Source organism: Peromyscus maniculatus, chromosome 11 (assembly GCF_049852395.1).
Source record: "Peromyscus maniculatus bairdii isolate BWxNUB_F1_BW_parent chromosome 11, HU_Pman_BW_mat_3.1, whole genome shotgun sequence".
Lineage (NCBI taxonomy): Eukaryota > Metazoa > Chordata > Mammalia > Rodentia > Cricetidae > Peromyscus > Peromyscus maniculatus.
Genome location: NC_134862.1, coordinates 88,224,567 through 88,239,653, shown reverse-complemented (window position 1 = coordinate 88,239,653; position 15,087 = coordinate 88,224,567). Strand labels below are relative to the sequence as shown.

At 45.1% G+C, this 15,087-nt stretch overlaps 1 protein-coding gene across 3 annotated transcripts in view; it reads right to left on the bottom strand.

The window, feature by feature from the left end:
• Cnst (consortin, connexin sorting protein) overlaps nucleotides 1-15,087 on the bottom strand; it is an 88,828-nt gene that overhangs the window by 6,791 nt on the left and 66,950 nt on the right. For all 3 annotated transcript variants that reach the window (XM_006974203.4, XM_076548055.1, XM_076548056.1), the window contains 3 exons: nucleotides 13,128-13,149; nucleotides 12,835-12,931; nucleotides 8,381-9,255 (listed from right to left, as the gene is read on the bottom strand). In XM_006974203.4, coding sequence (XP_006974265.2) covers nucleotides 8,381-9,255; nucleotides 12,835-12,931; nucleotides 13,128-13,149 — 994 coding nt within the window. The remainder of the gene's footprint in view (nucleotides 1-8,380; nucleotides 9,256-12,834; nucleotides 12,932-13,127; nucleotides 13,150-15,087) is intronic.

Sequence of the window (15,087 nt, the reverse complement as noted above, 5' to 3'; positions counted from 1 at the left end):
CAAGCTTCGAGTTCGATTCCCAGATCCCACCCCTGGAGGAGAGCACTGACTTGGACACGCCTGTGGCGTGTGGGTGTCTGCACTCGGACACAGGTATCACACACACACACACACACACACACACACACACACACACACACACACACACACGTACACACATACAAAATATGTAAATAAACTTCAAAAACCTTAAAAAGCAGGGGACAGGAAATAGAAATTGGTTTTAATGAAAGACATATAACCAGCAATCTTTGTATTTCTAGAAAGTGTAAAACGAAAGAGAAGAAGCCTCATGGCATCTTCATTATCTTTTTCATTAAACTTTTCTGTTATACGTTCGCCAGTGGTAAACTTACCTACCATAGGAAGCTTTATTTTTGTTTTCATAGAGAGTCTTGCTATTTTCTCAAGCTGGTCTTAAACTCCTGGACTTAAATGATCTTTCTGCTCTGGCCTCTTAATAGGACGGCAGGAGTGCCTACTGCATGCCAGGCAAGGGTTCTACCACAGAGGTGCGTCTCTAGCAAGGAGTTAAGGTGCATCACACTTTGTGTGTGTGTGTGTGTGTGTGTGTGTGTGTGTGTGTGTGTGTGTGTGTGTGTGTGTATGCAATTTTCAGGAGTTGGTTCTTTCTCTCCACTATGTGGGCTCCTGAGATTGAACTCAGGTCGTCAGGCTTGGCAGCAAGCGCCTTTACCTGCTGAGCCATTAGCCAGCCCTTAAGGTACAGTTTTAACTTAGAAAAAAGAAAATCCTATAAAACAGGCCATGGTGACTCACGTCTTTAATCTCAGCAGAGGTGGGCCGATCTCTGAGTTTAAGGCTAGTGCTATATACACAGAGAAACCCCATCTCGAAAAACAACAAAATCAAAACCAAACAAACAAAACAAGTGTTAAAACCTGCTGAGCAAGCTTGAAGACCTGAGTTCAGATCCCAGCACCCAAGTACACAGCTGAGCGTGTCCATGCACCTGTAACCCCAACACGGGGGTGGGGAGTGGAGACGGGCAGACACTGGGGCTTGCCGGCTGCCTGTTTTGCTGAAAAACAGCAAGTTCCAGGTCCAGTGAGAGAAAGAAAAATAAAGCCAACATCTGGTAGAGGGACAGAAGAGACCTAATACCCTCTTCTGGCATGTACACACAGAGGGACAGTGAGAAGGGTGAGCCCAGGTACACAGTTAAGTGTATCACTGGAATATTAATTTTGCATTTGTAAATTTAAGAAACAAACTATAATCAAATGATGTTGGAAGTAGGTCAGACCGAGAGAAGTCCCCTGGAATGGCACTGCTGGTCTCAGTGTGGCAGCGATCACCCCTACCTTACTTCCAGGAAGGAGACTCTGGCTCTGGAGGCCGTCAAGGGAGGCAAGCCTTATTGAGGGCCGTCTTGTTTCCTTTGGGTGGCAAAGGACTTAGGGAACTTTGGAAGGAGGACAGAGATGGAGTCTGAGAAAGCACTGTGGCATGGGATGGATTCGGAGTCTGCTTTGACTCTGGGCTAGGGTCAGGCCTCCCCCTTCTTCACAGCAAAGCTCTTTAGTTTCCAAGCCTGCCCCACCCCCTCCGGCCCTTTCCTGTCCCACTGTCAGAAGTGAAGGAGATGCTCTTCCATGGTAGGTTCTCCCAGTCTCCTTGGGTATTTTCTCTAGGTTTTTCTTTCTTTTGTGCGTATTTTCTGTTTCCTACGGCACATACACAGGACCAAAGCACAATGGGTCTGAGCACGAGAGATGCAGGCCACGGAGGGCAAATCTTGGATGCAGGAAGTATAATCCTTAGGAAATGCCCTCTGGGTTTTTGTTTTTTTGGTTTATTTTTTTGGTTTATTTTTTGTAATAGTTTGGAACAAAGAGTTTGGACTTACCTGAAACAGAATTCCTACTTCCCACAGCATAGCAGCCAAAATCAGACCTACCCCACCCCAGAATTAATTAATTAATTAATTCCTTCCTTCCTTCCTTCCTTCCTTCCTCCCTCCCTCCCTCCCTCCCTCCCTCTCTCCTTCCTTTCATGGTATGGGGATCAGGACCAGTGCCTTCTCTATGCTAGAAAAAAAAAAAATAAAGAAAATTTAAATCTTCAAAAGAGGTTTATCTGTAAGAGTAAATTTAATTTCCTGTTTTCAATTAGCAAATTGCTTTCTTACCCAAACACTGTATACCCAGCCTATCCGCTCAGAACGTCTGAGCCATAATTACAGTAATTGGTGGCACTCTGCTAGATGCCGGGCTGGAAAACATCCATGTGCAAATAAACAGCTCATCCTGCTCAGCAATCATGGCCACCTTAAACAGCAGACCAGAGTACACAAAACAAAATGGTCCTGTGACTTGGAACTGCAATTCCTGATGGGGAGAAGAGGGCAGAGCACGCTGCGGTACCTTCTCACCAGATTATGGAGGAAATGGACCAAAGTTAGAGCATTTTCATCTGGAACCTCAAAGCGTGTCAATTTTAAACAAGAACACATGCTTGGCTTCCAACTAACTTGACAATGAACGCCCCACAGGCCACACTGGTATACTGTATGTATCTTTTTTTTTTTGTTTCTTCGAGACAGTATCTCTCTGTATTAACAGCTCTGGCTGGCCTCGAACTCACAGAGATCCTCCTGCCTCTGCCTCCTGAGTGCTGAGTGCTGGGATTAAAGGTGTGTGCCACCGCTGCCAGGCTTTATTGTAGGTATCTTGAATGCCAGCAATTTCACTATGGATAAATGTGTGCTTTTAACAGACAGTTCTACACTATGCCATGCTCAGTCCTCACAATGGTTTCAGGCATTATCAGATGAAAAGCCATGTAAAGAGCCCAGGAGCATGACTGAGTTCACACTGCTGGCAACGGGCAGAGTTAAGAACAAACTCATGGTGAAATATTGAGACCTGATCTGTACTGTTAGGATTTTACTATGTGCTGTGTGTATTTGCTACCATTAGAGTGAAATAAATGGAATTTTCAAACAAGTTGTACAAGGCTTTTGGCTTCCCAGAAGTTATTTATATTTTCTACCTGAAATTCTGATCTTTTGTATTCCCCAGTTAGGGGTACTTAACTAACGGCTATTCTTGTCATGGAGGACGGCTGGAAGATGGAAGACCTTTGGCACTTAACTAACGGCTATTCTTGTCATGGAGGATAGCTGGAAGATGGAAGATCTTTGGAAGGAGCAGATTAATGTCATGGCTACCGTCACAGCCAGACCTGGGGGTGACAGTTAATGTGGGAAAGCCATTTCACAGAGGAGCCTGTGGCTTCCTCGGGCCTCCCAAGGCTAAATCTAGGAACACTGCAGCAGAATATGCCAAGTGGGAAAGCATCTAATGCATCCAATGCATCTAAACACGTAGATAAGCGCTGCCGCAGGCTCCTGCTCTTGTAACGAGCTCTTGCTTGCACCAGACGGGAAGGAAATGGATGTCAGGCGGCATCCATTTTCCATCTCCAGAAGACTAGGTGAAGAGCTGCCACTTTCAGTGTCTATAAGCCCTCACCCTGCTGGAGTGATTTCGCAGATTTTTCACGTTGCATTTTACGTTACTCACTGTGGGTGTGGGTGTGGGGTGCATGCCAGTCACAGCACACATGGAGGTCAGAGGACGGCTCCACGGAATCAGGTCTTCCTTCCCACTATGTGCGTTGGCTAGGTCGAGTTATCAGGCTTGGCGGCGCGGCAGCTGCCTTTAGCAGCTGAGCGTTCGCTGGCCCCTTTACTAATATTTGAAACTACACTGTTCACTCTTATGTGAATTTGGTTACAATAATCCATCTAGAAAGCAAGCCTCACGGAGACAAGGACTTGATCTCTGTTTACTGTAGTAGGTGCCTAGTAAACATGCTGGAGAGAAAATGAGTACACCCAGCACACAGTTAGAGGCTAGACAGAGATAGAGAGATGTAGCCACAGGATCCTTATCTTTCGGGACCTGGGAGCTTGGTATAGAAGAAAGGTCACCTGTGTCCTACAGTAAGTAGGGAAGATCACAGCTGGCCAAGACCTTAGGAGGAATGCTGCCCCACCCCGCCATCACCCTAAGTTCAGAAAAGCATGCCAAGAGAGCAGCAACGTCACAGAGTTGGGCACTGTGCTGGGCACTTTACATACTGCAGGGCAAGCCCTGGAGGCTGAGGCTGGGGAGAAGGTGGCTCATCACTGCAAAGCAACAGCAGAGACAGCGAGGAGCAGAGGTCAGAAAGCGCAAGGCGCGTCTGGAGGCAACAGGGGGGCAGTCGGACTGCAGCTGAAAACAGGACCGTAGGAGATGATGCTGAATGTGGATGGGCCGGACGCCCAAGAATGCTGAACGTCAGGTACATAGCAAAGCCTTCGCCAAGAAGTTATAGGGAGCCCCGGGAGGAGGACACAAGGACATTGTAGGGCAGAAGTTTGAGTCAACAGGCCAAGTGTTAGAGAGGTAGACTGTCTTTGACTTAGTAGTATCTTTTCTTTCCTTCTTTTCTCCTTTCCTCCCTTCCTTCCTCCCTCCCTTCCTTCCTCCCCCCTCCCTCCCTCCCTCCCTCCCTTCCTTCTTTCCTTCCTTCCTCCCTCCCTCCCTCCCTCCCTCCCTCCCTCCCTCTCTCCCCCCCTCCCTCCCTCCCTCTCTCTTTCTCTTTCCTTTGAGGCAGGGTCTCCTATGTAGTTTCAGTGTCCTTGAACTCAAAGAGATCTGCTTCCAAGTTGGGATGAAAGGTCTGTGCCACTATATATGCTCAGGCATGCTGGATGTTTTGTGTGTTTAGGTTTATTTTTATAAATGTTTTGCCTGCATGTATGTATATGCGCCATGTGTGTACCTGGAATCTGAGTTCAGAGGAGGGGCTGGATCCCCTGGAACTAGAGTTATAGATGTTTTTAAGCCTCCATGTGGGTGCTAGAAACAGAACCTGGGTTCCTGGAAGAACAAGGGCTCTTAACTACTGAGCCATCTCTCTAGCCACAAGTAGAGAGTTTTAAAAAGATGAAAACTCCTAGACAGATACGGGGACATCTCTATCGCCCTACAGTCACGTCATTTCATTTCTTTTTATGACCCGATTGGCCCTCCTGGGTGTCAGTTTGAGACTCCAGGTCTACACAGTGTTAATGTGAGATCACAGGGAGTGAAAAGGCTAAAACAGGAAGACACTTATGAAGTAGCTAATGCAGATGTCCAGGAAGAGCAGTAAATATGCAAATTCGAAATGTAATTAGAACAGGAAAGGAACTTGGTAAAGAAACATGCCAATCAAGATGCATTAACTAACTAGAAATGTAAAAAGCAGTCTAAAAACAAGAGGCAAAAATGACACCATCTGGTACAATTTAAAAATGGGCGATCCCAGGGCTTTCCTCAGGGACTAGTTAGAGAGCTACATAAATCAGGGGTCAACCATTCCCACCCCTGGTGTTCCTGGAAGCCAAAATGTGCGCAAGCTATATCCCTGCTTCCCTCGAGAGATCCACCCTGAGCAAAACTGCCATGGCTGCTGTTTCTAAGGCTCTTCTTTTCCCAAGACCTACAGAACAGCCATCTCCATGACTTCCCCAACATGGCTGCTTAGCATGGGCCTCCCATCTTTATTTGGTAAAGGAACCCCACAGCAGCTAACCTTTTTTAACATTTTAATTTTAAAACTGTGTGTGTATGTGTCTGTGTGCACTCGGGCACACATGCAGAGGCCAGATCAGGACACCTTGAGACAGGATCTCTCACTGAACTTGGCACTTGACAATTTTTAGCTAAGCTGGTTGGCCAGCAGGCTCCAGTAACCTCCTGCCTCCCTGCATCCCATGCCCGCCCACCCGCTCAGCGCTATGGCTAAAGGTCTTATCCACTAAGACATCTCCCCAGCTCCAACAGTGACTTAAAACACTTAGTTTAGTTTAGTTTTGAGGCAGGGCCTCCCTGTGTAGCCCTGGCTGGCCTGTTTCTGAGTGTTGGGATTAAAGGCGTGCACCACCACCCCCAGCTTCAGCTGTATTTTTAATCATTACCTCTGTATCACTGTAACTCAATGGAAGTCAATCACAAAACTTATTAAATGTGGGAGTAAATGAGTGGCCCTAACTTGTTGTCTGACACTGGACAATACTAGCTTTTGTTTCTTACAAAATCTATAAAATAAACCAGGCATGATGTCACACACAGTGTCAGTCCTGGGAGACTGAGGCAGAAGGATTCCAAGTTAAGGAACAGCAGCTTAAGTTACACAGTGAGACTCAGTATCAAAAACTTTAAAATCTGGGCGGGAGTTCGGTCAGTGGGTAAACGTGCTTGCTCTCAAACCTCACAACCTAAGCTCAACCCCAGGCTCCATGTCCCAGAAGGCGAGAACAGGCTCCCACAAGTTGAGACCCGAGGCACGTGTATACCAAAACCCACACGCAACCAATAAATGAAAGTAAATAAAAATGAAAATAGAAAACCCCAAATCTATGGAATGGAGAGAAGTGTGCCGAATGCTTTTTCTTACAGCCGTGGAGACAGTACTGGGTAACAGGGGGTCGTGTAATTTTCAGTAAGAAAAAACAGCAAGGCTCCAGCTACTAAGCTATTATTTGGCAAAATTATTCCTGGGTTTGAAAAAAGCTTACCAAGTCTAGAAAACCTCATTTACACATGCATCCACACTCATGAACCAAAGTGCTGGAGACATGTTTCCTTCTCTCTGGGGTGAACATTACTTCATTTTATAGGTTTTGAATCTTAGTCTTAAACAACATAACAAGTGGCTGTTGACAGTTACAAAAACAAGTTCTCCTGGAGCCCGAACTGAGCAGTGCAGAGTGACAGGAGAAAACTCCTGGCAAAGAGAGGCCACTGGCGCCCTACGCGGTGGCTAAGAGCTTCAAGCAGAAGGGGACCCTTAGAGGGCAGAGTCCCGAGCAGGGCAGAGGTAGCCGGCAGATTCCAGGAGAAGAAGAGGGCCGGCCCAACAGTGATGGGCAGCTGCATGTGGGCAGGCGGGGGAGCTGCTCCCAGAGCTGGAAAACTACCAACCCGTTCAGCTGCTCTGGAGCCGTGAAGGCAAGAGCAGGGAAGCCTGGTACAGCGGGTTGTTAGCGGTGACGGCGGGGAGCCCCTACCAATCAAGACTCGCATTAGACGCCACAGTGCCCAGCAGTGCCAGGCACATGACTCTGTAGAGGTCTGCTGCAAGCACAAATCAAAAACTGGTTTAAAGTTACGTTTACACTTAAGTAAAAACTAAAGTTTTGGAATTTAATTATTAAGAATTTGCCGGGTGGTGGTGCCATGTGCCTTTAATCCCAGCACTCGGGAGGCAGAGCCAGGTGGATCTCTGTGAGTTCGAGGTCAGCCTGGGCTACAGAGTGAGTTCCAGGAAAGGCACAAAGCTACACAGAGAAACCCTGCCTCGAAAAACCAAAAAACCAAAAAAAAAAAAAAAAAAAAAAAAGAATTAGGCACTGGCGTGCTCAGCAATAGAGCGTTGCCTAGCACATATAAGACTCTGTGATCTACCCCCAACACAAACAAATAAATAAACCAAAAATGCGCTGTAATTTTTTACTTACAGTAATCCCAGCACTTGAGAGAGAGGGGGGCAGGAGGATCAAGAGTTCGAGGCTACCTCAAATGTTGAGATCCCGTCTCAAACCAGGGAGAGGAACATCCCCACTTCCCCAGTGTAAGCAGGCTCAGAAAGACAGAGTAGACCCAGGGGGCTGGTGAGCCTGAGGCCCCTCCCCAGATCCGCCCACCGTGACTCCTGAGGCCCCGCCCCAGATCCGCCCACCGTGACTTCGGCTCCCTTCCCGGGAGAGCAGGACACCTGCTATAGCTTTTCTTTGTTTTTCTAGCCTTACTTTTGTATTTATCTTTTCTTCCCAGGATTTTTAAAATTTTTCTTATTAAACCAAGGACAACAGTCATCTTTCCTTGCTTTAATTTTTCTATTTAATAGCTCAAAAACTCATCTAGTACCTCCCGGTGTCATTATTTTGAAACTTTACTCTGTTAAGTCTGTTTCTAATCATTTAAAATGTATGCTGATACACTAAAGGGACAGTGAGCACACACCAGGCTTCCTTTTCTGTGGGTATGGGGAGAAAGATTCCCTGACTCAAGTGCGACCAGTCTTGTCTTCATCTGAGTCCACGAGAATGCTAAACTGAGCTCACAAGGCTGAAAAGGGAAAAGAGCATCCAGAACCACGCCTGTGTCTAGTCTAGAGGCAGACAGGGCAGCTTCCTGAACCGTGAACGCAGCCATGACTGAAGCCATCCGATTCAACAAGCATGAGTAACTTAACAGTTAACGTTTATGTTAATGGAAACATTCCCCTGGAGCTTAGAACCGGAGAACATTCATAAAAACAAAGCAGCACTTTGCACAGGTGAGAATTCGTCTTACTCTTTACTTCCTCCCGGCCTTACCTCTGCGATCTCTATCTTCTTGGCCAGATCATCAAGGGAGAGTGAGCCCTCATCAGGAGGCAGGGTCTCCTGGAGACTGTAGGACGCCTCTTCAGGAGAAAGGTCTTGGAGGAGGTCCGAGTCGTCGTCGTCCTGGATATCTTCATAGGAAAGGGACTCGTCAGCATCTTTTAAGCATCCTTCCAACAGGCTGTTCAGATAGTCTTCGGTTTCCTTACTGACTTGGTCTTCCTTATCCCGCCCTTCTTCTGGGGCCATACACACTTCTGGGCACAGTGCACTTACGTCAGACGCTTTACCGTCACCACAAAGCGCATTCTCAGAGCCAGGCTCCAAGTCAGTCTGACTCTGTGGTGACTTCCCATCAGGCTGCTGTGATTCATCTAATTCACCGCTCGGAAGCTGATCCCTGGGCAGCGCTTCAAATACACCCTGAACTGGCAGGCAGAGTTCTCTCCGGTGTGCCTGGGAATATTTACCCTCTGAAATCAACGAAGGAGGTATACTGCCATGGCCTAGCAAGAGCTGCCGCTCTGTCACTGACTCCTTGGGAGGAGACACCTTAGGGTCTTCGGCCACATCGGGGCGGTCCTCTGAGGGAGGTGCCTGCACGCAGCTGTCATCCTCACCGGCGTCCTCAGCAGCGTCTGGTCCTGACCTGCTCCTGGCCGTCTCTGGGGACTGGGTGTGGAGCTCCAGTGTGGCACTGGAGCCGCAGAGCTGCTCCGCCCCCTCCGTGTGGTCCTTCCCTGCAGTCACTGGAAGGCCCGGGGAAGCTGCCTGCCAGTCCATTTGATGAGAGCCCGGACTGCTCTCTGGGGGCTGCTCTTCATGCTGGCCTCCACCCGGTTCCATGCTAGGGCAGACTTCAATCTCTGAAGAGGAAGAAAAGCGAGCTGCTGGTGAATTCCAAACAATGCTTTGCATACACGGGTGGAGAAGGGACAGATGAGCACATGTGTTACAAAGATTGCTCTAACCCTCTCAGATAGAAATGCTATCTGTTGCATTGCAGTGTCCTTAGGTAGAACATGCACGCTGAGCATTTAGTAAACAGTATTAATGGTTCTTCAAAAACATGTTAAAATAAATGAATGACTCAGTCTTTATTATAAATGAAAAAGTTTAAATTCTGAATTTTTTGGTCTTTTACATTTAAATGAATATACTCCCTGGTCTTTCTTTCTACTGAAGTTAGAAAAGTTTTCCCTTCCACTTAAGGCAAAGCATCCTGAGTAAATGCTTTTAGGTAACCTTAGTAACAACATAAAATGTAAGTAGAACTAAATCTAATTGGAATGCACAAGAGTTTGTTCAGATCAAATTTGTAATTTGAACAAGTGCCCTTAAAAATGTGCTTTCAAAGATAACGTCTTAGTACATGGTAGCAAAAAGGACAGAAAAAGGATACATTTTGACAAGAAGGAGAAACAAGTTTGAATTTCAGCCTTTCTATCTCTTTACCAGAATAAAATCAACTTAAAACACTTTTTAAGCTCTCTTCTCTCCTCTTCCTCTTCTCCACGCACATGTCTCTCCCACAGGCCTGTGCACTCTCTATCCCTGTATTTCTAATAAACTCTTATAAGCGGAAAAAACAAAACAAAACAAAACAAAAAACAAAACAAAACAAAAAAAAAAACACTTTTTAAAAATCCTTAAGACATTAAGTCTTTAATCCCAGCACTCGGGAGGCAGAGCCAGGTGGATCTTTGAGTTCGAGGGCAGCCTGGTCTACAGAGCGAGATCCAGGACAGGCACCAGAGCTACACAGAGAAACCCTGTCTTGGAAAAAACAACAACAAAAAACTTAAGACAGTTAAAATCCTTTATGTAAGTAACAAGTGGATATTGCCCATTGGTTAACAGAGAAACATTCTTGCCTTGTTAAATGTTTCATGATGGCATATAATCCCCACAAATAAGGGTCAGAAGTGCAAGATAAATTAATAATTTTATTATTTAATTTTAATTTATTGAAACTTCAATTACTAGCTGACAGTTCCTATCACAGACCAGGCTTTTTTTTTTAAGGACCGGCTCAGAGGCCAGAGAAGCCAGAACTGGGCTGGCGGCCTCAGCTCTAAATGCGGAGGCGGCACCAGGAGTCTGGGGTTCTCCCCCAATATCAGCAAGGACTGAGAAGAGCTGGCCATCTCTGGAGAGTCCTCTATCCCTGATCTCTCCACTCTCAAGGTCTGACTGCGAGAAAACATGTGGGCAGCTGGTTCCGTGGGTTCTGTGCTGTGCCCGAGCTTACTGGAACTCCCATCAGACGGCCCCTGAGCTTACTGGCACCCCCCATCAGACGGCCCCTGAGCTTACTGGCACCTCCCTTTCAGACAGCAGGTGGAGGGCAAAGGTCAGAACAAGGAAGGCCACAGCCAAGGAGGAAAGGGTCAAGCTCAGTCACAAATTCCCGGTACCCAAAGGTTCAGAGATAGCCCCCAAACATGTCTGTAGGATTCAGAGGCTGGGGAGCACATTCCCTAGGTCCTGGTAAACCACAAGGTCAGAGGGTCACCACAGGTTGATAAGCAACGATGGCAAAATACAATGTAAGATACAAAGAGTTAAGAATTCCAAGCTGCGCCAGGCGGTAGTGGCGCACGCCTTTAATCCCAGCACTTGGGAGGCAGAGGCAGGCGGATCTCTGTGAGTTCGAGGCCAGCCTGGTCTACAAAGTGAGTTCCAGGAAAGGCACAAAGCTACACAGAGAAACCCTGTATTGAAACCCCCCACCCCCCCACCCCCCACAAAAAATTCCAAGCTGCAAAGTCGACTGGAAAGTGTCTACAGCATGGACAGTATTCTGTAAAACACACTATTTTATCAAGCTGGGGTGAGACTTCCTTCCTTGTCCAGGATTCAGTCCACACGCCTTCATAGGATGGACATTAGCAGGGTTAGGCTTGTTGAAGCCAGTGATAATCCCTGCAGTTTACTCAACCAAAGCATGAGGTATTCAGTTAGAAGCCAGAAGATCCAGGTTCTACCGAAGAATCAGGACACCAGACAAATGGCTGTAAATATGGTGCCTCAGCCTCCCCATCTATACCACAGATCACGGTGGAGGCCAAGCTGGGGCAACGGCAAACCAGGACTGGGAGGCAGTGTGTGACAGGCTCTTACACAGCCCTGCCCAGGCTGGGACTCACCAGGCAGCCAAGAAGGGCGACTCTGAACTCCTGCCTTTCCTGCTTGCACCTCTCAGTTCTGGGGTTATAGGTGTACACCACCATGTCTACTAAGTTGTAACAAGCTTATTTTACCCGTTTTTCTGGTATAAAAATGACTAGAAAAGAGACACCAAGAAGAGGGTACCCGGGACTGACACAAGGCAATATCCCCAATTTGTGTCATGACAGAAAAGGGGAGGGAGATCTCAAAATGATTTTAAAGTATCTACAGAGGAAAGGGCCAGTGGATGGCTGCAGCCACATCCATATTCTCAGGGACGCTCACTCAAAACTCCTGTCATCTCTTTTTAAATCCGGGCTCTCAGGCCAGGATCAGAAGGCTCACGATATAAATTGATAATAAAATCAGTCATCAGGATAAAAAATACCTGGAAAAATGTATTTATTTCTAAAACTTTGTAAATGCATTTAGAAAAGGAGTTTCCCAAGTCTTTTTGACTGAGGCACAAAGTGGCATAAAACATCTTAAATGGTTAAGAAACACACACACACACACACACACACACACACACACACACACACACACACACCACAGTGTATGTTAGTGCTATAAATTATCCAGATAGAACTTCTCATTATCCAGATTTATAGAAAAAGTCAGTACCTGGTTAGTCCATTTAGTAATGGTTGTTTTTTTTTTCCTTTTTAAGCAAGAAAGGATGTCTAAACATACCAGTCATTTCAGATAATTTATATATAATCTTTTTATATTCTGTTTTCCTTACTGACAATACAGAAATTATTTTGTTTTTTAAAACAATTTATATTCTATTACTTCTAGTTATCTAAAAATGGAAATACATATAAAAATGTGGGTTTTATATTTTTTATAAGTATTTGTACAAAAATCTAAATGCAAAAAAAATTCCAACACAACAATTCAGATCTAATATGTTGTGTGGTATTTTGATTGTGTTCTGACAAAGATTGTTTCAAGTCAGAGGGTGGAGCCAGCCACTAGCCGACCAAAATTAACCACAGAGGTTTGGAGGTAGACAGAGAGGACACAGGAAGTAGTAAGGCGGGGCAGAGAGAAAATCTCGGCCCTTTTGGAAGGAGGAACAGAAGAGGTAGGAGGCCACTGGTGGCTGCTCCCCGCTTCTCTGATCTTTCAGAGTCTTTCCCTCACACCCCCATATCTGACTCCTGATTTTTTTTATTGATAAATATTAATTAGCTTAACGCCTCACCAATACTTTAAAATGCCACAGGTAACAGGCCTCGTCTACTGCTCTCCAGCGTAACTGTACGGACCTGGCTCTTTGGCTGTCGCTCCTCTTCCCTTTGGCTCTTCAGACGCTGTCACCCGGGTTAAGCATTTTCTTCCCAGGGACTTTTCCACAGGTGCTATCTGAAACGTTTTTTAAAAGGAAAAAAATAGTCACAACTTTCTTGAGAAACTGTTACATTACATTAGAAAGTAACAAGTGTCCTGAGACACTTGTTCTAGAACAGTCCAGCCCCAGGCCTAAGATGCTGACACACACACACACCCCCCGCCCCCCCCAACCCCCGCCCCCCGCGAATGCTTACAGAACACCTCTTACCTTATGCTTGGACAAGAGAGGGCTGTAAAAAAGAAGAAAAACATAGTTTTAAAAGTACAGCATGCTTCCAAACAAATGTCACTGAAATGACAATAAAAAATGGAGCCCCTCTACATTCTAATATTAGCGCAGAACGTTGCCAGGGCCGAAACCCCGCCACCAGCTCACGTGGTTCAGGACAGCTATAGCACGTGTTTCCTCGGAAGCCAGTTACTACTGAAAATCCCCAAACAAGTTACATGTGCTGCTGACGCCCATAAATGTTTTGCAATGTCAGTTTGAAACAGATTATGGCAGAAGATAATTATGTTGGAATTACCCATGGACAGACAAGTAACTTTCAACTGTTAGGGTTTAACAAATACCACTCTTAACTGTATGCCAATAAAGGCATGGATGAAATAAATTCTCACTTTATTATTATCATAATACTTGGAATCAAGAAACAGCTCAAATGTCTACAAATAAATGAAATGGGTATGTAAACTGCCACGTGGTCATAGAGTAAATTGGTACAACAGCAAAACATCAAAACTGTCACTGCATGTGATAAAATGTAACCCAGAAACAATAACTGTATTCTGCATCATCCATTTGTATGAACTTACAGGCCAGGGACACCCACAGTTAAAGAAATCAGTTATGATCACAGGAGAGGGAGAGGGAAACATGGACTTCTGAGAGATTAGAATGTCCGTGTCTTGGATCCTGTTAGGAGTGGTAGTCATAGACTATGAGAGGGAAAAATTTACCAGGCTCATCACTGAACTATAAATAATGAGAGAGAATTTGGGGTACAATGATCTAAAGATACCATACTCATAGCATGTTCAAGTAAATACTTCCAACATTTGGGATACACTAACAAGTTGTGAGTTCCTTCGGGAGGGCAGTGGGAGGTGTCTGCATTGAGTATATTGAAAGTAAATAAGTTATATTTCCTTTAAAGCCTACTCTTTTAAATATAAAGATGAAAATATAAAATAGAAAGCTAACATAGGAACTTCCTAAGAATATGAGTTACAATTCAGAATCCCTGAAGACTGCAGCAAAGGTTCAAACTGCCTAGCACAGGGAAGCCATCTTCAGAGGGCTGAACAGACATTTCTGTCCAAACCTCTATCAGTCTTCCAAGGTTGGCCTCCAGGGTAGCCAGGTTCCTAAGCAAATGCCCTCTCTTCTGCATGGTTAGGCAGCAATTACTTGGGACTGTTTCATTATCAACACACAGAGATTTAGTTTACTGTCCATTATTCTGAAGAGAGGAGGACAGAGTTACCAGCAAAATGGAGTCCTTCATCTTTGTGCAAAGGACTCGGGACCTAAGCCCGGAAGTGGGCACTACTTAGACACTATCGCGCTTCAGAGCTCTGAGTGGTCCATTAAAGAATTCAGAACAAAGATAAGCAGAACAAAAAATAACAAGCTTTGTTATGAGGATGATTTAGTTTTAAAAATCCATCTCCTTGACATGAATCAAGCATTTGGAATGTACCCAGTAAATGAAGTTTTCCTTCATTTAGGTTAAATCCTACATACTGTGCTTTTTAGACTGTTCTAAAGAAGGTTACAACTTTTCTTATCACACACAAACACTGGAAAACAGCCAAAATATCAATAATCAATACACAGAAATATATATATTTAATAAAATTAAAGTAATAAATAATGATTAAAAAACAAACAGAATAAAAAGTCCTATTGTGCAACTTAGATCATTTGGCTTGCTGATCTCTTAATCAAAAAGTATCAAAATTATCAACGTGTCTAGTTAGAAGGATCCTCTGAGCCTATGGAAACCTAGTGAGGTCGGTATGAACGAGAAAAAAAGCTGAGAAAGCTGAAAATTTCATTAGACTCAGTTCAATTTCTTAAGTTGAAAACAGCAAGAAACAAATAAATGGATTATACATTTCAATACTCAATATAATGTGTATCTTCAATATTCTCCAACTTACTT